Genomic DNA, 22,681 nt, shown 5'->3' with positions numbered 1-22,681 from the left:
ATGTGGTGTGACGTGGTGTGATTTGGTGTTATGTGGTGTGGTGTGACGTAGTATGATGTGATGTGTTGTGTTGTGGTGTTGTGTGGTGTTACATGACGTCGCGCATTATGTGGTGTAGTGTGGTGTGACGTGGTATGATGCGGTGTGACGTGGTGTGATTTGGTGTTATGTGGTGTGGTGTGACGTATTATGATGTGATGTGGTGTGCTGTGGTGTTGTGTGGTGTGACATGACGTCGCACATTATGTGGTGTAGTGTGGTGTGACGTGGTATGATGTGATGTGACGTGGTGTGATTTGGTGTTATGTGGTGTGGTGTGACGTAGTATGATGTGACGTGGTGTGTTGTGGTGTTGTGTGGTGTGACATGACGTCGTGCATTATGTGGTGTAGTGTGGTGTGACGTGGTATGATGTGGTGTGACATGGTTTGATTTGGTGTTGTGTGGTGTGACGTGGTATGTTGTGATGTGACGTGGTGTGACATGACGTCGCGCATTATGTGGTGTGGTGTGGTGACGTGATATGATGTGGTGTGACGTGGTGTGATTTGGTGTTATGTGGTGTGGTGTGACGTAGTATGATGTGATGTGGTGTGTTGTGGTGTTGTGTGGTGTGACATGACGTCGCGCATTATGTGGTGTAGTGTGGTGTGACGTGTTATGATGCGGTGTGACGTGGTGTGATTTGGTGTTACGTGGGGTGGTGTGACTTGGTGTGTTGTGATGTGACGTGGTGTGTTGTGGTGTTGTGTGGTGTGACATGACGTCGCGCATTATGTGGTGTAGTGTGGTGATACGTGGTATGATGTGGTGTGACGTGGTGTGATTTGGTGTTACGTGGTGTGGTGTGACGTGGTGTTGTGTGGTGTGACGTAGAGTGATGTGGCGTGACGTGGTGCGGCGGAGTGTGGTTCGTTGCTGGATTTTCTGTATTCTGTTACATTGTGGTGGATTATGTGATGGTGTGGTGTGTTTGGTGATGTGTTTTGACGTTGTGGTTGCTTGTTTCTTTCCTTGTTTTGATATATATATATATATATATATATATATATATATATATATATATATATATATATATATATATATATATATATATATATATATATATATATATATTGCTATTTTGTGATGCAGTTCATTGTGGTGTGGAGGTTTGCGTTCTAGTGTCATGTTGTGGGATGTAGAGCTGTGTTGTGGAATGTTGTGTCATGCTGTTTTTGTTTTGGTTTGATATCACGTTTCGTTTTCTTAAGGTGCGTTGTATTGTGCTGTATTGTGTTGTGTTGTGTTGTACTGTATTACGTTGCGTTGCATTTCGGTTCATTGCCGTACTTTGTGATGTATTGTAGTGCAGTGCAGTGCAGTGCAGTGCAGCGTAGCGCAGCACACCGTAGTGCATTTCGTTGTATTGCTTTACAATGACAGCACAAGTATAGAAACAAAGAAACAAAATTGAACACTATGATAACTGTTTTCAGAAAACAGACAAGTTTAACAGAACGCATTTCGTATTGGTCTGTTTACTGAAGTTTTCATCTCACATATTTATCTAGTATTTAAGTTTTTTATTCGTTCATTTGTACATTTTTTTGATTGTTTGTTCTTCTTTTTATAATCTTTTGATCTTTTTTTTTCTTTCTTATCTGAATTCTAAGATTTTTTTTTTTTTTTTTTTTTTTCTGAACGTTTATCCTTTATTTGTAGACTTTTTTTTTCATTTTTTGTTCCCACCTACAATAGTGGAGGACAAAGGATGGATATCTAAAGACACGGTGAACTTTTTTTCTTATCGAATAAAGCATGTAGGCTTACTCTATGCTCTGTAAAAGGCTTCTCGGTGTGTGAAAACAAATGTCATTTTTCGCAAAGTGAACTCTCTCTCTAGGTCTGGTTAGGAAGGTCGGTGACGTAACAGTTGATGAGACAGGTGTAAGACGTGAGACAGATGGAATAACATTGGGTTCCGTCAACGTTTCGTGTGAGGAAATCATCGCGGTCCTGTTCCTGAAAGATGACAGAGAGGAGGGCGAGAAGAAAGACTGCAAAGGTATGCTTCTTCTTCTTCTTCTTCTTCTTCTTCTTCTTCTTCTTCTTCTGCTGCTGCTGCTGCTGCTGCTGCTGCTGTTGCTGCTGCTTGCTTTTTTCCTCTTCTTCTGCTGCTGTTGCTGCCGCTGCTTGCTTTCTTCTTCTTCTTCTTCTTCTTCTTCTTCTTCTTCTTCTTCTTCTGCTGTTGCTGCTGCTTGCTTTTTTCCTCTTCTTCTGCTGCTGTTGCTGCCGCTGCTTGCTTTCTTCTTCTTCTTCTTCTTCTTCTTCTTCTTCTTCTTCTTCTTCTGCTGCTGCTGCTGCTGCTGCCGCTGCTTTCTTCTTCTTCTTCTTCTTCTTCTTCTTCTTCTGCTGCTGCTGCTGCTGCTGCTGCTTGCTTGCTTTCTTCTTCTTCTTCGTCGTCGTCGTCTTCTTCTTCTTCTTCTTCTTCTTCTGCTGCTGCTGCTGCTGCTTGCTTGCTTTCTTCTTCTTCTTCTTCTTCTTCTTCTTCTTCTTCTTCTTCTTCTTCTTCTTCTTCTTCTTCTTCTTCTGCTGCTGCTGCTGTTGTTGCTGCTGCTTGCTTTCTTCTTCTTCTTCTTCTTCTTCTTCTTCTTCTTCTTCTTCTTCTGCTGCTGCTGCTGCTGCTGCTGCTGCTGCTGCTTGCTTTCTTCTTCTTCTTCTTCTTCTTCTTCTTCTGCTGCTGCTGCTGCTTGCTTTCTTCTTCTTCTGCTGCTGCTTGCTTTCTTCTTCTTCTTCTTCTTCTGCTGCTGCTGCTGCTGCTGCTGCTTTCTTCTTCTTCTTCTTCTGCTGCTGCTGCTGCTGCTTGCTTTCTTCTTCTTCTGCTGCTGCTTGCTTTCTTCTTCTTCTTCTTCTTCTTCTTCTTCTGCTGCTGCTGCTGCTGCTGCCGCTGCTTTCTTCTTCTTCTTCTTCTGCTGCCGCTGCTTGCTTTCTTCTTCTTCATCCATTACCACCACTACTACTACTACTACTACTACTACTACTACTACTACTACTACTATTGCAACAATAACAACAACAACAACCGACGTATCCACACATTACAACACTGCCCTCTCTCAACTGCTGGATGAACATGCACCCTCCACTACCCGCATGCTCCCTGACAGACCTTCCGCCCCATGGTACACACAAGACATTCGACCTGCAAAACGCAAACGTCGCCAACTGGAAAGACGATGGCGATCAACAAAACTGCAAGTCCACAATCAAATATTCCGAAAACAACTGCTGCTGCTGCTGCTGCTACTACTACTACTACTACTACTACTACTACTACTTCATCTTCTATTTTTATTACTATTACAACTACTATTGCAATAACAACAACAGCCACTACTACTACTACTACTACTACTACTTCTTGAAGTGGACAGAGAAAAACCGAATACTGTGGGAACAGAATCGTGGGTCTGCATGACATTGTCTATCTTTTTTTTTTTCTTTTCTTTTTGGTCTTTTTCTGACTCTCCTCAGTTTCTCTGTTTCTGTCTCTGTCTGCATATCTGTATCTGTCTGTCTGCCTGTCCGAGGCTGTCTTTCTCTGTCTGTCTCTCTCTGTCTCTGTCTCTCTCTCTCTCTCTCTCTCTCTCTCTCTCTGTCTCTGTCTCTGTCTGTCTCTCTCTCTCTCTCTCTCTCTCTCTCTCTCTCTCTCGGCTGATGATAGAAAGTCGCTTATCTCATTCGTTCACTTTGCACCAAATATGTTTTTTTTTTTTGTTGTTGTTGTTTTTCTTTCTGTTCCATTGATTCTGTTTTGCAACGTATGTGTTCTGATTTGCACCAGCTGTGTCACTGCAGTTTTACAGGTAATGACCATTAAACATTTCAGTGTTCAGTCTTCTCTCTCTCTCTCTCTCTCTCTCTCTCTCTCTCTCTCTCTCTCTCTCTCTCTCTCTCTCTCTCTCTCTTCTCTCTCTCGCTGTGTGTCTATTTGTCTGTCTGTCTCTCTCTGTGTCTCCCTCTCTGTCTCTCGCTCTTCCTTTCTCTCTCTCTCTCTCTCTCTCTCTCTCTCTGTCTATGTGTGTGTCTCTGTCTCTGTCTACCTCTCTCTCTCTCTCTCTCTCTCTCTCTTTATCTCTGTCTTCCTCTCTGTCTCCCTTTCTCCCAATCTCTCTCTCTCTCTCTCTCTCTCTTTGCTCTCTTTGCCTCCCTTTCTGTCTCCCCCTCTCTCTCTTTCTATTTTTCTTTCCCTGTCTTGTCTCGTCTCTCCCTCTCTTTCCATCTCACCCCCCTCTCTCTCTCTGTTTCCCCTCTCTCTCTTTGCCTCTCTCTCTGCATGTCAGCCTCTCTGTCTCTCTTGACACTCTTTTTTGTTGTTGTTGTTTTAACGACAGGGAACTCAACAACTCAGGACAGTCAGGGTCTGGTCACAGGGCTGGCTGTGGGCCTTGCAGTCGCCTTGCTTCTGGATGTTGCACTTGCAGTCATCGTCTGGCTGTGCTGGAGAGGCTGGAACCTTCCAGACTTCGGTGAGTACCCACCGTCAGCGTCCCCGCTGTTTTCCCTTCCCCAGATGTATGGCGTCCTGTTTGCTGTCATGTCGGTTCGTTGCGATGTCGTGGTTATCTCCGTTACCATCATCATCATCATCATCATTGCTGGCGCTGTCATCGCCGATCCTCGTTGGAACCGCCATGTTTTCTTTGCCCCCGTTATCGTCGTCATTTATCATCTTCGCTATTGACATAAAATGACCTGACACTGCATGACGACGATGCGAAGAATGTCTGTAAAGAAAAATGACATCACCGATGATGATGATGATGACGATGGTGGTGGTAGTGGAGTGTATTATGATGGCACTGATGATGATGATGACGATGACTGTGATGTCGGTGGTTGTGATCAGATGGTGGTGGTGGTGTGTATCATGATGGTAATGATGATGATGACGATGATGTTGGTGTCGGAGTGTATTATGATGCAGATGACGATGATGATGACGATGACGCTGATGATAGTGGTGGTGGAGTGTATTATGATGCAGATGAAGATGATGATGACGATGACGCTGATGATGATGGTGGTGGAGTGTATTATGATGGAGATGATGATGATGGCGATGGTGGTGGTGGTGTGGTGTATTATGGTGGTAATGATGATGATGATGATGATGATGATGACGGTGATGATGATGGTGGTAGTGTGTATTATGATGGTGGTGATGATGATGATGACGATGGTTGTGGAGGAGTGTATTATGATGGAGATGATGATGATGGCGATGGTGGTGGTGGTGTGGTGTATTATGGTGGTAATGATGATGATGACGATGGTTGTCGTGGTAGAGTGTATGATGATGATGATGAAGGTGGTGGTGGTGGTGGTGGTGGTGGAGTGTATTGTGATGGAGATGATGATAATGATGATGATTGTGATGGTGATTGTGATGATGAACGAGAATGATCACGACGACAAATGTGACAGCTTCCGTATTGATCAGAACGAGATTGACGACAGCGTTATGAACCAGAGAGTGTTCATTTTTCGTCATGTTTATTGGATGGTGATTTCAGGGTTACCTTGGGGGAAAGCAGATGGCACCAGATGGTAAGATTTATTCCACTTCTTCGCATCGCCATATCACCACCCCCACCCCCCCTTCTCTCTCTCTCTCTCTCTCTCTCTCTCTCTCTCTCTCCCTCCCTCAATCCTACTCCACCCCCTCTGCGTCCTCTCCCCCCCCCCCATTTTCTTCTCTTTGCAAACATTTTGTTTTATCACTAAAAGTGTCAAGGGCATATGTCTTTGTGGTCCCCTTACTTTAAAACGCGAACTTTCCGTCCCAAAAACGCGACGTGGGATAACTCAAAGTGTTGAATGCTTTATGCCCACAAAGCGTCAATGGCTGATCCTAAGGGATGCAATAAGACCTTTTTTTTTTTTTTTTTTTTTTTTTACTGTGCATCATTTTCATCGCATGTTGTGTTATCAGAATATCTGGCGTAATCTTGGGGGGGGGGGGGGGGGGGGGGGGGGGATTCACCACCAGCTAGTGGGCCGTATCAAGACAAAATTCATTTTGCCTTCAGGCAAGTTACTTTTCACGTGGTAGGAAACGGCGGGTACAGTGTAACGTGAAGGATAAGTTATCTTCGTAGTCAAGACACGTGTTGTTCGCTCAGACAGCTAACCAATCATCTATAATAAATAATCCAGGTGATTCCCTTTTGCGCATGCTCTGTTTCACTTCTCATCGCACCACAGTTTGGAACATTGTCGAAAGAGTTCGCAAAATAGTGCTATCCGTAAAACACGCCTGTTTTCCCTTTAAAAAAAAAAAAAGCAATGCTGCAAAACGATCCGCCATATTTACCTCTGCTTCGTGGGCAGTTACCATTGGCAGGTAGCAAGGGCAAATTGCCTTCGAGATTGTAGACACTTGAGTCGGTTCCTGTGTTCCTGATACTGGATATTGCTTACCCTCGGGCAGTTTGCCTTGCCTCAGGCAGATTACCCGCAGGCACGATGGTCTCTTGAATACAGCTGCTTCTTGGTGAGTGTCTCGTGTAGCTGTCAGACATGCGAGACTTTACTATGTGTGTGACGTTTTGCAGGAGTCCCGATGGGGATTCGTCGGGCTGTTTACCTTCTGTCATTCGTCGTGATCCTGACCCTCAGCTAGTAGGTACGTGGTTTTTGTCTTCAAAGAAAAAGACCCCTGAAAACCCTGCCTACATGACGGGGTTTAAAATGAAACAACAACAACAAAAGAATGGTTTCAAGTTTCAAATATTAATTATTCTTTCACTCCTGTTGGAGTATGGAGGATTACTACAAAATAATGTTTACATGCTCAGAACAAACATTTCCAAATATACAACAATGTCACAGTAAAGTTGAGAAAGCACAAAAGTGTAGCTAGCCGACATTTGCAAATGCAATCGTCTTACTTATAGCTGAAATGTCTGTTTTTGCCTCGTTTGAACATATTACAGAAATTAAAAATCGATTTTGGAGACATTTTTTTGTTTTTAAGAACATAGCAACATACACGTAAAATCCCACTCGTGGACATACGAGAGAACATGGGAGTCACAGCCAACGAACGACGATGAAGATGAAGAAGAAGAAGAAGAGTCTTCACGAAAAAGAAAGGAAAAAAAGAATAAAAAGGGGGGAAAAAGAAGCAAGAAAGAACGAAAGAAGGGAAGAAAAAAAGCAAGTTCTTCTTCTTCTGCGTCACTCGTATGCACACGAGTGGGCTTTTACGTGTATGACCGTTTTTACCCCGCCATGTAGGCAGCCATACTCCGTTTTCGGGGGTGGGCATGCTGGGTATGTTCTTGTTTCCATAACCCACCAAACGCTGACATGGATTACAGGAACTTTAACGTGCGTATTTGATCTTCTGCTTGCATATACACACGAAGGGGTTTCAGGCACTAGCAAGTCTGCACATATGTTGACCTGGGAGATCGTAAAAATCTCCACCCTTTACCCACCAGGCGCTGTCACCGTGATTCGAACCCGGGACCCTCAGATTGACAGTCCAACGCTTTAACCACTCGGCTATTGCGCCCGTCTGAAAAAAAGCAAGCAAGCAGCAAAGAAGCCGAACTACAAAAGAGCAGAGAATGTGCGGAGAAAAGAATGAACCAATAAAAAAGAAAGACGACAAAACGAGCAAATAAAGACTGATCAAGAAAATTAGAAAGACACCGAGGACAATAACGCCAATGACGATGATAACGATAATAGTGACGACAATGATGGAGGTGTGTGTGCCTTAGCATGTATTGGTCGACTTTTGATTGATCAGAAAATGTGTGACAATGCTTTTGTGATATTAGCAGTAATACTAATATTAGACGACGACGCTGATATTATCGAAGACGTTGTGGTGTTGATGGTGGTTGTGATTTTTTTGTTTGCTTAGTTAAGTTTGTCTGTGTATATGTACTTGTGTGTATGTTTGTGTGTGGGTGTGTAACTTTATCGACCCAGTTTAATCCACTTTACACTGAATTGGCAGTGTCGCATTTTTAGTTGGCCTGCCGTGAGCAGTAAAACCGACTGTGATGTCGATGGCAATAGTAACAGTTCAGCATTTTTGGAGATACACATGCAGAAGGTCAAATACGCACGTTAAAGATCCTGTGATCCATGTCAGTGTTCGGTGGGTTATGGAAACATGAATAAACCCAGCATGCACATCCCTGAAATAGAGTATGGCAACCTACATGGCGGGTTAAACAAACAAAACGGTCATACACGTAAAATGTTGATACCTGTCTGTCTGTCTGTCTGCCTGTCTGTACTGTGCTTGCCTGAAAACTGATTGAATGACGAAGGAAACGAATGTTGATCACCCAATGGCAGCCGTCAGTCGGCTCTACCCATGTAGGCAGCCTGCTGTTGCAAATGACTCCATGTTTGAAAAGCACATAGAGCTTGGTCTCCGACCGAGAATAGGCGCTATATAAGTATCCATATCATCCTTGGAAGTAGCCAGATGCCTCCGGACCCTCCACCACAATTTCACTTGGACAAGGAAGACAGAATGTTTGTCGGTTTGTTTGTTTGTTTATGTTTGCGGTGTTGAATGTGTGGCGACTAGTGTCATCTGTCGTTCAACCAGCTGTCCAAGTAAACACCCAGTGTCTGTCTGTTTCAGTGCCTCGGAGACTGCCTTCAGTGCCAGCCAGGTGAGGTGTTGATCGAGTGATTGGTTAACTGATTGACTGATCGTTATTGGGTTGCCGGTTAAATGAGTGATTCATTTGATGACTGACGTGTTGTTTTGTGTGCTTTTGTTTCTGTTCCCCTTGTAACGTAGATATGATGTGGGTTCACTTATCTTACGGAGTGGGGTTCACTACCAGATGCATGTCTAAAGTAGCTTTCAGTCGCGTGAGACTTCACCCTGTGACGTTTTGCAGGAGTGCAGAGATGACCGCATCCGGCTATACAGAGACTGTCTTTCGTGGCGGCCCTGCCCCTCAGCGAGCAGGTATGAGGTTCTCTCTTCGCGAAAAAAAAAAAAAAAAAAAAAAAAAAAAGAGGAAGGAAGGCAGGCAGAAAGAGTGGAAGGGAGAAATGAAAGGAAAGGAAGAGAGAAAAGAAACTAACCTTAGAACAAAGAACAGGTGAATGGAAGAATGAATGATGAAAGAAGAAAAAATTAATGAAAAGACAAGAAAAAGAAAGACTGATCATGAAAAATGACATCGAGGACCATAACGACAATGACGATGATCACGATAACGATGGCGACAATGATGAACGTGTTCCTTTGTGTATGTTGGCTAACGCGTGCTTGGTTAGAGAAAAAAAAGTAACATTATGATGTTAAAAGTAATAATAATAGATGATGATGATGCTGTCGAATCGATGAAGTTGTGGTGTTGATGGTGGTAGTGAATTTTGGTTGTGTATATTTGCTAGGGTCAGTATCACAAGAAGAAACGTAAATGATGCACTGTACACAATGATGATGATGATGACGATGACGATGGTAGTGATTACGACGAAAATAGTTATGATTGTCGTTGATCATCAGTCGTGTTGATCTTTTTGCGGATGCTTGGTGAAAACAGCAGTAATAACAACAGTAGCTTCAATGCACACGGACATAGTGTGATTAAACTGATATTGATAATCTTGTGATTGATCATGTAATTGGAAGTGTTTGTGTGTGTGTGTCTGTGTGTGTGTGTGTGTGTGTGTGTGTGTGTGTGTGTGTGTGTGTGTGTGTGTGTGTGTGTGTGTGTGTGTGTGTGTGTGTGTGTGTGTGCGAATACATTGTATGTGCGAGTACATTGTGTGTGTGTGTGTGTGTGTGTGTGTGTGGCTTTACCGAACCTCTTTAAAACCCAGTTTACATCGAACTGGCAATGTCGCAGTTTTCAGTTGGCCTACCATTAGCAGTGAAGCTGACTGTGCTGTAAATGTCAAAGAGTAGTAAATGTTCAGCTTTTTTTCTGTCAGTGAAGGCAGCCAAACACATACCCCCCTCCCCAACCCCCGTCCCCCCACCCTCCACACACACACCCTCGACCCTCCCCCAACCAAGTCATCTCACCTAGTTGTACTGGACAAGGAATACAGAATGTTAGTGTGTTCTTTTGTTGGTTTCTGTTCCAGCTGTGAATGTGTGGCGACTGCCGTCATGTGTCGCTCAGCTGTCTGTAAAGATGCAATGTTGGATTGTTTCAGTGCTCACCCAGGAGAGGGAGACCTCTTTCACAAACCGGTGAGATGTTAATTGATTGACTGTGGTTGATCAGTTGACTGATTGATTGATTGATTTGATTGGCTGATGTACTGACTGATTGTTTGATTGGATGACATACTTACGTACTGACTTACTGAATGATTTATTTATCGTTTGAATGACTGACTGGGTGACTGTTCATTGGTTTGGGGTGTCCATCTGACAAACGGAAAGAAGTACACTGACTGATTGATTGATTTAATTGATTGACTGACTAACTGAATGATTATCTGACTCACTCAGTAACTAAGTAAATAATAGATTTATCGTCTGATTGACTGACTAGATTACTGATTGACTGACTGACTCACTGGGTAACTGGATAAATTATTGACTGACTGAACGACTGACAAAGTCCACCTTGGAAGCGAGAGAATCACGGTTCAGCCGCCGATATTTTCTCTCCCTCCACTAGACCTTGAGTGGTGGTCTGGACGCTAATCATTCAGATGAGACTATAAACCAAGGTCCCGTGTGCAGCATGCACTTAGCGCACGTAAAAGAAGCCACGGCAACAAAAGGGTTGTTCCTGGCAAAATTATGTAGAAAAATCCACTTCGATAGGAAAAACAAATAAAACTGCATGCAGGAAAAAAAAAAAAGGCTGGCACTGAAGTGTAGCAACGAGCTGTCCCTAGGGAGAGCAGCCCGAATTTCCCACAGAGAAATCTGTTGTGATAAAAAGAAGTAGAAATACAAATATTGACTGCCTGATTCACTGATTAGATCATCGGCTGGCTGACTGCATAACTGATTGACTAGCTGACTGACTGGTTGAGTTAATGACTATCAGACTGAGTAACTGGTTGAACGACTGAAAAAAATGGCTTCTTGACTAGCTGTTTTAATGACTGACTGACTTGCTGAAAAAAAACCAGCTGAAAAACAGACTGACTGATTGATCAAATGACTGGCTGACACTGTTTTGCTGTGTGATCGTTTTGTTGACTGATTGAATGACTGGGGAAAAATGACTGACTGGTTGACCAAAATGACGCACTAACTGACATGCTGACTGATTCAGTGACTCGTTGAACGGCAGAAAAAAAATGACTGGCTGACCAATTAACAAACTGGCTGACTGATAACTAACAGGCTGGCTGGCTGGTTGATTGATTGGGTGACTGACTGGTCCTCAAGGCCTGATCAGCACGTTAGGTTTTATGCGAAGATCAGGCATCTGCTGCCTTTATTTATTTATTTATTTATTTATTTATCTACTTATTTGTTTGTTTATTTATTTACTTATTTATTTGTTTATTTATTTACTTAGTCAATCCTTGCAGCAGATGTGGTTTATCGTATATGGATCAGTCAATAAATTATGACTACTATTATTGTTATCAGTGGTGGTAGTCGCAGTAGTGTGACTGGGACTGGGACAAGGGGGTATACATCCAGTTTCGCTCAGATCGCAAACTCTTTAAACTTTCGGCGACTTCAGCGCAAGAAAAATGTCGTTTGAGGCCTTTCTGAGAGAGTTCCTCTTTGTTGATGACTGTGCACTGGCCGCGCACTCCCATGAAGACATCCAGCGCATCACTTTGCAAGGGCCTTTCAACTCTTTGGATTTACAGTCTTGGTAAGACCGAGGCCTTCACTGTCCACTGCTCCACCATCACCTGTCATCACAACAACACAGAGATCAAAACTGTGGACAAGTTCTGCTACTCGGGCAGCACTGTAAGCAGCAACGGATCTATGGACGCAGAAGGGATGCCTTTGGCAGACTTTCAAAGAGTCTGTGGCAAGACCATGACTTCAAATAATAGTACGCACCGTGTACACACCGTGTACAGAGCTTTGGTCCTCAGTGCTCTCCTCTACTGTTGTGAGACTTGAGTGAGACACAGCCAACAGTTCCATCAACGATGCTTGCACAAGATCTGCAGCATCAAATGGCAAGGCAGAGTGTTCGCCCTACAGGTCCTGAAGAAGTGCGGCCTTTCCAGCATTGAGTGTATGCTCATCAAAAGCCAGCTCTGATGAACAGGACATTTTGGCCGTATGGAGGACAGAAGAATTCCAAAGGTGCTGCTCTGTGGTCAGCTGAAGGAAGGACAACGTGACCAAGGAAGGCCTCTCAAGAGGTACAAAGACTCCTTAAAAACCAACCTCAGAAGCTGCAACATTGACACTGCTTCCTGGGAAGATGTCGCCCTTGTAAGAACACAGTGGAAGCAACGGTGTACCCAGGGCACAAAGACATTCGAGCGCAACAGAGCAGCTGCCATCCAGGAAAAAAAGGAATCGGAGAAAAAGGGGCCCATCCTTGTAGGGCTCCATTCCATGCAGCGTCTGTGGGCGAACTTGTGCCTCAATAATTGGTCTTCATTCCCACTTGAGGACCCACGTCAGCAGATGACCTGCCAGCCTACTTATCCTTCGGACAAAATGGGAGAATCCAGAGTAGTAATAGTGATAGTGCTAGCAGCAGCAGTAGTAATAGTTGCATGATTATTGCGATGATGATGATGATGTTGTTGTTGTTGTTATCATTATTGTTATTATTAACAATAATGATGTTACTACTACTAGTACTGTATATATTATAGTCAGTCGTGTCCGACTATGACCATCGGAACAGCAAAGGAGGCAAATGCTGTCCCAAATATCTGGGCTAGAATTTGATTCTAGTGGAGAGTGTCTTGCCCAAGTTACATCCCCACTCTCTCAGCCTAGAGGGTTTTAGGACAGTTGGTGTTGGGATAGTTCCCAAAGGCCAGCTAGCCCCAAAGGCTGCGGCACTAAGAGCCAGTGCAATCTTGCCTCCTAGTCTGAGAGTCATAGTCCTTCACAAAAGACTGAGCTGGAAATGACTTCCCATTGCAATGGAGAAACCATTGATCATACAGTTCTCACTTTGCTGTTGGCCCATCTGTAAGCTTTTGTCAATCTGTGATATAAGCTGAGCTACTACTACAACTAGTAGTAGTCGTAGTCGTCGTAGTGGTAGTAGTAGCAGTGGTATAATCATTGCCATCATCACCATCATGATTCTTCTTCTTATTATTATTATTGGTGCATTGTCTGATTTCAGAGTGTCATCCGCCTCGTCACTGGGGGAATATGTTGAGACTGCGGTGTCCCCTGATTACTCAGGTAAAATTCTGACTTTTATTGAGGCATTCAGTTAGTGAGCTGGTGGTGGTGGTGGGTGTCCATCGAGATCGATGATGACCATCGTTGTCATACAGCTGGGGGATGGGGGGAGGGTGGTGGTGGGGAGGGGATGCTCATGAATCTATCTGTGAACGCACAGATGGCTGAATAGTCCAGTCTGCGCAGGAACTGTTCGCTGACAGCTGGGGCAGACAAAGACAGGCATATCATTGTCAGGGAGTTTGTTTGCCCGTGACTTTCTGGCCTGCCTCTTCTGAACAACTGCAGCAGTTCTGTTGGCCTCGCACAACTTCGCGCCTTTGTGCACAGCAGCGCGCACGTTCAGTTACTTGATCAAACAGTCAGCAAATCATATACTTATTCATTCAGTTACCCTGTGCATCCGTCACTAATTCACTTACTCAGTCGATTAGTCAGCCAGTAAATCGGCAATACAGTTACTCTGTCACTTGCTACTTAGTCACTTGGTCAACCACTCAGCCACTCTTTGACTCATTCAGTGACTTGGGCAGTCAGACAGAAAATCATCAGTCAGTATGCCACTGATTCGGGTGTGTTTTTTTGTTTTTTTTTTTTTTGTTTGTTTTTTTGTCAGTCAACCAGTCACTCATTCAGTTGTATTATCAGTCAATCTGTCAGTCAGTCAATCAGTCAGTCAGTCAGTTACTTACCAGTCAGTCTCACACTCAGTCACTCAATCAGTCACTCACAACCAGACAGCCACTCACTGACACACTCGCTCATCCAGTGACATAGTCAAACAACACTTCAGTCATGCATCCATCTGTTCAGTCAGTTACTCAGTCAGTCAGTCAATCAGGTACTTATTCAGTTAATCAGTCACGCACTCAGTTACCCACTTTGAAGTTCAGCTACTGTGTCAGTTACTTAGACAGTAAGTTAGACCCACTTTGAAGTTCAGCTACTGTGTCAGTTACTTAGACAGTAATTTAGTTATTCAGTCATTTACTCAGTCAGTCAGTTACTCGTTATTTAGTTAACTAAGTCGGTCGGTCATCAGTCATTCATTGAAACAGCCAGTCAGTATGTCAGTAACTCATTCATTCGCGGAGTTGCTTGGTAATTCAGTTGCTTTTGTCAGTCAGTCAGTTCCTTTGTCCTTCAGTCGGATCAATCACGCAGTCGTTTACTTAATCAGACAGTTTCTTCTTCAGTTAATCAGTCAGTGAAGGCGTCAATCAGTCAGTGGGTCAGTCAGTTACTAAGTCACTCGCTCAATCAGTTACTTAGTCAGTTACTCGGTAAGTTAGTCAGTCGCTCAGTCAATCGATCCGTCAGTTACTTATCCGGTTAGTGTGTTAGTGAGTCTGTCGTTGCCGTCGTGTGTGTGTGTGTGTGTGTGTGTGTGTGTGTGTGTGTGTGTGTGTGTGTTTCTCTCTATGTGTTTCTGTATCTGTCTCTCACTCTCTCTCTCCCTGCACACCCATCCACACACACATGCACTCATTCAGTTTTATAATTCAATCATTCATTTGTGTATCTATATATCTATCTATTTATCTATTTATGTGTCTATCTATTCATTACTTCTTTCTTCTATTAATCTATTTGTCTATTTATTCACTTCATAAATATTGCTTCTTTGTCTGGTTGGTCGGGTTATTTATTTGATTTCATGTTCGCTGATTCATTTACGTGATGATTTTTTTTTCATGGTTTCCCGTATTTCTTTTCTGTCTTTCTTTAATCTCTCGCCCTCTTTTTTTTTTTTTTAACCTTGTTCTTTTCTGCCCCCACCCCCACCCCCATCCACACCCCAGTGCCCATCGAAGAACCCTATGAGAGCCTGATACGGTCAGAAGTTGGACAAACGTCGCCGTATAGCTGTCTCGCTCGTGGCACCCAGCACAGTCCGGGGGAGCCAGCAGCGTAACGTGGATGGAGGCGACGGTACAACCACCTTCCTCCTCCTCCTCCGAGCTGATCAGCGTCATGTTTGTTTTGTTGCTGTTGTTGTTATGGTTGTTGAAGGTTGGGTGTCCATCACAATTCTGTTGTTTGTTTTTTTAACAGTTTTTTTAAGTTTAATTGCTGTTGTTGTGTGTGTGTTGTTCTGTTGTTTTTTTTTGTTTTGTTTTGTTTTGTTTTTTTGTTTTGTTTTGTTTGTGTTTGTGTGTGTGTGTGTGTGTGTGTGTGTGTGTGTGTGTGTGTGTGTGTTATGTTTTTGTTTTTGTTTTCGATTGCTTTGTTAAACCACAAAGTATTTGAATGTCATTCGACAAAACGTGCAAGGTACAGAGTGTTTGTTTTCCAGCATGATCCTTACCTTTGTTATGGGTGACACAGAGGGACAAGCAGGAGGGGGTTGATAAGATTTTACTTTGATTTCGAAGGGTGGGGGTACGTACACGTTGCTTTGTTTCAAAACTGTGTATTTTAAAAATGTGTTAGAAATGTTTGTATATGTTCCATTTTCACATCGCCTCTGTCCTAAAACCCTCTTTGCCGAGAAAGTGGGGATGTAAGTTGGGCAATACATTCTCCACTATAATCAATAAAATTCTAGCCCAGATAGTCGGGACAGCAGTTACCTCGTCTGCTGTTCTGATGGTCATAGTCGAACACGACTGACAATTATACGTATGTTCCACTTTATATGCGTGTTACTATTGGCTTTGGATTTTATATTGTATTGCTTTATATGTTGCTTTGCTAGTATACAAAATCGCAACAAAAATGTTAAAAGAAACAGGGTTTCATACTGAGCGGGGCCAGTAGCAGATCGTTCTGTTTCTGCCATCCAGCGCGTTTGAGTGCTAGAACATACAAGCACAACACCCTCCTGACGTCCACCACACCGCCACACACACAACACACCCACACCATTTGTGCACACATGCACGCACCCACGCATGCACACTCATGTTTGAATTAACGCTGTTTATAATATCATTGCTATATCTAAGAAATAAAAGTGGGCATGACACAGGACCTTGAGGAACACCAGTAGGAAATATTTTGAAATCTAACCTGACGTCCTTTCATACAACTACTTGGAGATGTAGCCTGTAAGTGAGTCTAATAATTTTCCTTGAATGTCAGTCACTTCCAGTTTTTTGGGTTAGAAGTCATTTGTGCCATACTCGATGAAAAGCTTTAGACATGTCAAGGTATACACCTTGCGTGGTGATACCGCGGTCGATCGAGGAGCACAAATCACAATGTATACTAAGTAACTGATTTACCGTCGGGTCTCAAGGGATGGAACCTGGAGAAGGAGTTATGACTGGATGACAAACAGTTGTATATGTATTTCTGAACACATCTCTCGAGCACTTTACCCATACAGCTTAGCAGGGACAGTATAATTCAACCTTTTCTGATACAAAGGATTGATGTGGGCTTTTTTTTTTTTTTTTTTTTTTTTTTTTTCCATCTCGGCTTCATTCAAACTTCCGTTTAACAGACTAGTTGAAGGCTCAAAGATAACAGGCCAAGATGCGATCAGTAGTTTATTGTGCATGAGGTCAGGTCCTGCAGCTTCATTTTTGTCCAAATTACGGATTACATATTCAGCATGAAAAGAAATCAGAATTGTTTCATTTCATAAAAGATTAAGGAATGTTATTACGGTCTTCGTTATCTTCGTTTTCTGGAGTTGACTGACTTACGAAAATTTGATTGAAGACATCGGCTTTTTCTTTACTTGTATGAACAGTACCATCAAAGAAGTCGTAGCCGCGGACCTGCACACAGGCGGCTCAGGCAATAGGGTCGTTTATCACCGACTGGAGCAGCGGTGGAGATCGGCAGCTCCCTGAGCGACTGAGCAGCCCTCTTCAGGACAGCACTACTCACCTCCATGGCATGAGGAAGGGGCTAGAAAAGGTGCCCTAAACATTGCCTGACCACCCTAGTCAGAATATCGCGGTTGACGGGGACCCTACTCAAGCGGTCGACACACAAAGGAAAGAAAGAAGAAAGCAAGGAGCACCCCATTGACCATTGCCACATGGAACGTGCGTACGCTTCTGGACAGAGGCAACTCAGCCAGACCACAGAGACGCACAGCACTCATTGCGAGTGAATTAGCCAGGTACAACATCGACATCGCTGCTTTAAGTGAGACCAGACTGGCAGAAGAAGGCGAACTCTGTGAGCGAGGCGCAGGCTACACCTTTTGGAGTGGTCGCGGACCTGAAGAGAGACGTGAGGCTGGAGTTGGCTTTGCAGTGAAGACAACCCTCGTTGGCAAGCTGGCTCCCCCCCCCCCCCTCCGCCCCCACCCCCACCCCCAGAAAGGAGTGAACGATCGCCTGATGAAGATGAAACACCCTTTATGCAATGGGAAGAAGTTTATCACCATTGTCAGCGCCTACGCGCCACCATGACCAACCCTGATGAGATCAAGGACAAGTTCTACGAGGACCTGAACGCTGTCATCAGCACTGTTCCCAACGCAGACAAGCTCATCATTCTTGGTGACTTTAACGCGAGAGTTGGCTGTGACAGCACCTCCTAGGAAGGCGTGATTGGGAAGCATGGGGTTGGTAACTGTAACAGCAATGGTCAGCTACTTCTCCAGACATGTGCCGAGCACGACCTTCTTATCACAAACACCGTCTTCTGCCTCCCTACCCGTAGCAGGACGTCATGGATGCATCCTCGCTCTGGGCATTGGCATCTCATCGACTTTGTCATCGTCAGGAGCAGGGACAGGCAGGACGTACGAGTCACGAAGGCCATGTGCGGCGCCGAGTGCTGGACAAACCACCGCCTTATCATCTCAGCCCAAGAGACGGCCTCAGGGCATGAAAGCATCCAAACGCCTGAATGTCAACAAGCTGGAGCTAGGCAACATCAAGCAGAGCTTTGCTGACACCCTGGAGGAACGCCTTGAGTCCACCGTGCTGGACAACCAGAATGTGGAGGCAGCATGGGGCGCACTGCATGATACGGTGTACAACACTGCCATGGAGTGCCTGGGGCCTTCTGCCAGGAAGCACAAAGACTGGTTTGATGAGAACTGCACTGAGATCAAGCAGCTGCTGGAAGACAAACGCCAATCCTACAGAGCCCACATTGAGGATCCCAAGTCACAGTCAAAGAAAGACATACTGAAGAGCGCACGCAGCACCATCAAGCTGAAGCTGCGGCAGATGCAGGATTCCTGGTTGAGCAACAAAGCTGATGAGATCCAGGGCTTTGCAGACAGAAACGACATGAAGAACTTCTATAACGGCCTGAAAGAAGTCTACGGTCTCACCACCTCCGGATCTGCTCCACTGCTCAGTGCTGATGGTTCTACCCTAATCACTGACATGGACGGGATCCTTGAGAGATGGGCTGAACACTTTGACAGCGTACTGAACCGCCCTTCCACCATCAATGATGAAGCCATCCACCGACTCCCCCAGGTGCCAGTCAGTGAGTCGTTGGATGCCATTCCAACTTTGGAGGAGACCCAGAAAGCTATCCGTCTGCTATCCAATAGCAAAGCCCCTGGCTCAGACTCCATTCCAGCTGAGGTCTACAAAGAATGTGTATGGCACTGACTGAGAAGCTTCATCAGCTGTTCCAGCTCATCTGGCAGCATGAGACAGTTCCACAGGACTTCAAAGACACTTCCATCATACACCTGTACAAGCGCAAAGGAAATTGTCAGGCCTCTGACAACCATCGTGGAATATCCCTGCTGTCCGTCGCAGGCAAGACTCTGACCAGAGTGCTACTCAACCGTCTCATAGCGCACCTTAAGCAAGGTATCCTACCAGAGAGCCAGTGTGGCTTCCGGAAAGAACGCGGGACTATCGACATGGTGTTTGCTGCCAGGCAGCTCCAGGAGAAGTGTCAGGAACAGAACGCCGACCTTTACTCTACCTATGTCGATCTGACCAAGGCCTTCGATACTGTTAGCAGAGATGGCCTTTGGAGAATCATGGCAAAGTACGGATGTCCCAGAAAGTTCATCACCATCATACGGCAACTACACGATGGGATGCTGGCCCGAGTCCTAGACAACGGAGAGACTTCAGAACAATTCCCTGTCTCCAACGCAGTCAAGCAAGGGTGTGTTCTTGCCCCCACCCTGTTCAGTCTCATGTTTTCAACCATGCTGACAGATGCCTTCAGAGACGCTTACGTAGGCATCGGCATCAGGTACTGCACAGATGGCTCACTCTTCAACCTCAGGAGGCTTCAAGCAAAAACCAAGGTGAGGACACACCGTCAACGACTTCCTGTTTGCTGATGACTGCGCTCTCAACGCTGCCTCCGAAGCTGATATTCAGCACAGTGTCGACAAGTTCTCTGCTGCCTGTGACAACTTTGACCTCACAATCAGCACAAAGAAGACTGAGGTGATGCACCAGCCAGCTCCAGGAAAGCCTTACGTTGAACCAAACATCTTCATCAACGGACAACGACTGAACGCGGTGGACAAGTTCACATACCTGGGCAGTACACTCTCTCGCACAGTTGTCATCGACGACGAGGTGAATGCCAGACTCGCCAAAGCCAGCGCTGCCTTCGGCAGACTCCATAGGAACGTTTGGAACAGGAGAGGCATCACCCTGGAGACGAAGCTCAAAGTATACAAGGCCATAGTTCTCACCACACTGCTCTATGGATGTGAATCACGGACGGTCTACAAACGCCACGCCAAAAAACTAAACCACTTCCACACCACCAGCCTCAGAAAACTTCTCGGCATAAAGTGGCAAGAGAAGATCCCTGACACAGAGGTGCTCACTCGTGCAAACTTCCCCAGCATCTACACCATCTTGATGCAGGCCCAGCTGCACTGGGCAGGCCATGTAGTTCGCATGCCAGACCACCGCCTCCCCTAGAAACTGCTGTACAGCGAACTCCAACATGGCAAGCGCTCCCATGGAGGCCAAAAGGAGCGCTTCAAAGACACTCTGAAAGCTTCTCTGAAGGCCTTCAACATCAGCCACGACACATGGGAGCTGAATGCAATGGACGGACCACAGTGGCGTTCAGCTGTCCACAAAGGTGCCAACTCCTGTGAGGCCAACAGAATCGCTGCAGCAGAGCAACGCAGACAGGCCAGGAAAAGCAGTGCCAGCAAGTCCCCGACAGCCGCCACCATCCCCTGTCCACACTGCGTCAGAACCTTCCGGGCGCGGATTGGCCTGACCAGTCATCTGCGCACCCACAGAGCCCAACCCACCCACCCCAGATTGACTAGATGGTCCTCGTCGATCCCGACGGACGAACCACATGAACAGTTCCATCAAAGAAAGTAGAAATAATTTCGTTTGAATCCATATCATTTTTCGTTGAAAATCATTTATCGCAAGCTTCCGCTAACCTTCCACCCACAAAAGTTTCATAAGTTCGATACCTTATTCTCCGATTCAGTGATGTAATCTATTTGTCTATGTTTTCCCTTAATGTGACAGATTGAAAAAAAAGGAAAAAAAAAAATGGCGAAACTCAAATGAATCTTCTGGTTTGTGAGTTTGTTCAGCTCTTCTGTGAATTTCTTTACGCTCGTTTATTAGAATTCTAATTTCACGTGCCATCAAGGAAATATCACTAGGATGAATAGTGACGGTTTTTGTTGGTATACATAATTTTGCTTTGCGAATTATTATTTCTGAAAAACACTTCAGCACTTTCATAATTATTGTAGTTTTATTACAGTTAGTTCATCGCAGTTAACATGTCTTAGTAAGTCACACAATCTGTTTTTATCTAGAAATATTCTTTTAAATGAATGCTTTCTAACTGCTGTGTGTTTGATAAACGCACAAGGAACACTGTAGTCATTGCAAATAGCTGTTTGGATTTGTATTGATCTTATAATTCCTGGAGTTTGGATACTAATGAAATCTAAATATGTTCGTTCGATGATTCTTGCAGTTTGATCAATCAGTTGTTTGAACTGGTAACAGTTGCAGTAAATGTTTCAGGATACATATTCATTCTGTGCTTTCTTATGAACTATTTTTGTTACAGAGAAGTTTTGCTACTGGTCAAAGTATGTCTGATACAGTAAATATCCATAAGAACCCACTGTTCGTGATTCATCATGTAAGTTTCAATTCATTTTTTTATATTTTCGTTAAAAAAAAAAATTTAAAAAAAATTCATTTTTTGCAAAGTAGCTGTGCTTGTGAACTTGACTTTGCACGACTGTCAAACTGATTTTAGTCAATAAATGTACTTTTCCAAAACAAGCTGTAATGAGATTTTTGCATGGCAAAGCCAGGACTTTTTTTTTCTATTTCGGGTGAAAGGAACATAATTATGTAGTGAAGTTTCTCCCCTTGTGTTCAATTGTTTTCAATTTCGTTGTTTATTCATATATGGTACATTTAATTTCCCATTTATTACACCTGTTTTGCTGTCTTTCTGCTAATCTTACCTTTTTACCATTTTCATACAAAACTGAAAATTATTCACAAAATCACCTGCGGATTGGGTGATAATATGTACAGATGAATAAGTTTGGACAAAACTTGTCATTTCAGCTACGCAACCGTACCAAGTGGAATCAATCTTTCTTTGATCTAAAGTTTTGATTCAGCTTTTACTTATGAACTTTCTGAATAGTTAATCCTTAATCTTTGACTATACACCATACCCCAAATACTCATTACATTTCAGGATTCCTTTTTTTTTGTTGTTCTTTTAGGATCCCATTTTATAATAAAATGTTGTGTAGACATTATTCCTGAATTCTACAAAGTCAGATATACTACTGAAAAAGATGTTTTAAATTCGTGCCCTTTGGTTTAAAAAAAAAAAAAATCCAACGCCAGACAAAATCCCGTCATGTCGTCATAGACTTAAAGATGGCGTTTGAGAAAGTCTGGTACGAAGCACTATGGCCCACATTAAAGAAAATACATCGGGCAGAAGTTATCAATACAATCCAGCAATTAGATTCAAAAGTGACCAGTGCAGTACCCACACAGGGTGCTATTAGTGAATTATTCCATACTTCAGTTGGAGTCCGTCAGGGCGCTACCAATCTCCCACACTGTTCGACATATTCCTGAAATGCAACATGGCTGACACACCAGAAGATCATGTCAGGGCAGTCAGCATTGGAGGAACAACCACCATGAATCTTCACTTCACAGACGACATCCACAGCTTGGCAGGTATTGAGCAAAATACTCACCCAGTTGTTAGAAGATATGACAAGGAAATCAGATCAAAAAGCGCTGAGGGAGGAATACGGATGGGAAGACAAAGGAAAAAACGATGAACTGACAACATTTGAAAATGGACAGGGAAACCATTTGCTCTCTCTCTCTCTCTCTCTCTCTCTCTCTCTCTCTCTCTCTCTCTCTCTCTCTCTCACAA

The 22,681-nt window shown here is 44.1% G+C and overlaps 2 protein-coding genes across 3 annotated transcripts in view; one reads left to right on the top strand and one right to left on the bottom strand.

Annotated features, from left to right (window-relative positions):
- LOC143289985 (uncharacterized) overlaps positions 1 to 18,124 on the top strand; it is a 29,142-nt gene extending 11,018 nt beyond the window's left edge. Inside the window, exons 5-14 of one of the 2 annotated variants that reach the window (XM_076599279.1) lie at positions 1,886 to 2,047; positions 4,377 to 4,511; positions 5,559 to 5,592; positions 6,600 to 6,670; positions 8,660 to 8,690; positions 8,925 to 8,995; positions 10,201 to 10,237; positions 13,299 to 13,360; positions 15,163 to 15,292; positions 17,061 to 18,124. In XM_076599279.1, the coding sequence (XP_076455394.1) occupies positions 1,886 to 2,047; positions 4,377 to 4,511; positions 5,559 to 5,592; positions 6,600 to 6,670; positions 8,660 to 8,690; positions 8,925 to 8,995; positions 10,201 to 10,237; positions 13,299 to 13,360; positions 15,163 to 15,275 (716 nt within the window). In that variant the 3' untranslated portion in view covers positions 15,276 to 15,292; positions 17,061 to 18,124. Of the gene's footprint in view, positions 1 to 1,885; positions 2,048 to 4,376; positions 4,512 to 5,558; positions 5,593 to 6,599; positions 6,671 to 8,659; positions 8,691 to 8,924; positions 8,996 to 10,200; positions 10,238 to 13,298; positions 13,361 to 15,162; positions 16,774 to 17,060 lie in introns of those variants that run through there. The other variant, XM_076599278.1, reaches the window with a different exon arrangement.
- LOC143289397 (uncharacterized) lies at positions 2,156 to 2,682 on the bottom strand (the record flags this gene model as incomplete). The annotated part of the gene is made up of 3 exons (XM_076598360.1): positions 2,156 to 2,248; positions 2,510 to 2,565; positions 2,604 to 2,682. Coding segments are annotated over 3 exons (228 nt in total), but the record flags the coding sequence as incomplete, so codon positions are not given.
- Positions 18,125 to 22,681: the final 4,557 nt, after the last annotated feature.

This window comes from Babylonia areolata, chromosome 14, assembly GCF_041734735.1.
Source record: "Babylonia areolata isolate BAREFJ2019XMU chromosome 14, ASM4173473v1, whole genome shotgun sequence".
NCBI lineage: Eukaryota > Metazoa > Mollusca > Gastropoda > Neogastropoda > Buccinidae > Babylonia > Babylonia areolata.
This window is presented reverse-complemented; position numbering and strand designations above follow the sequence as displayed.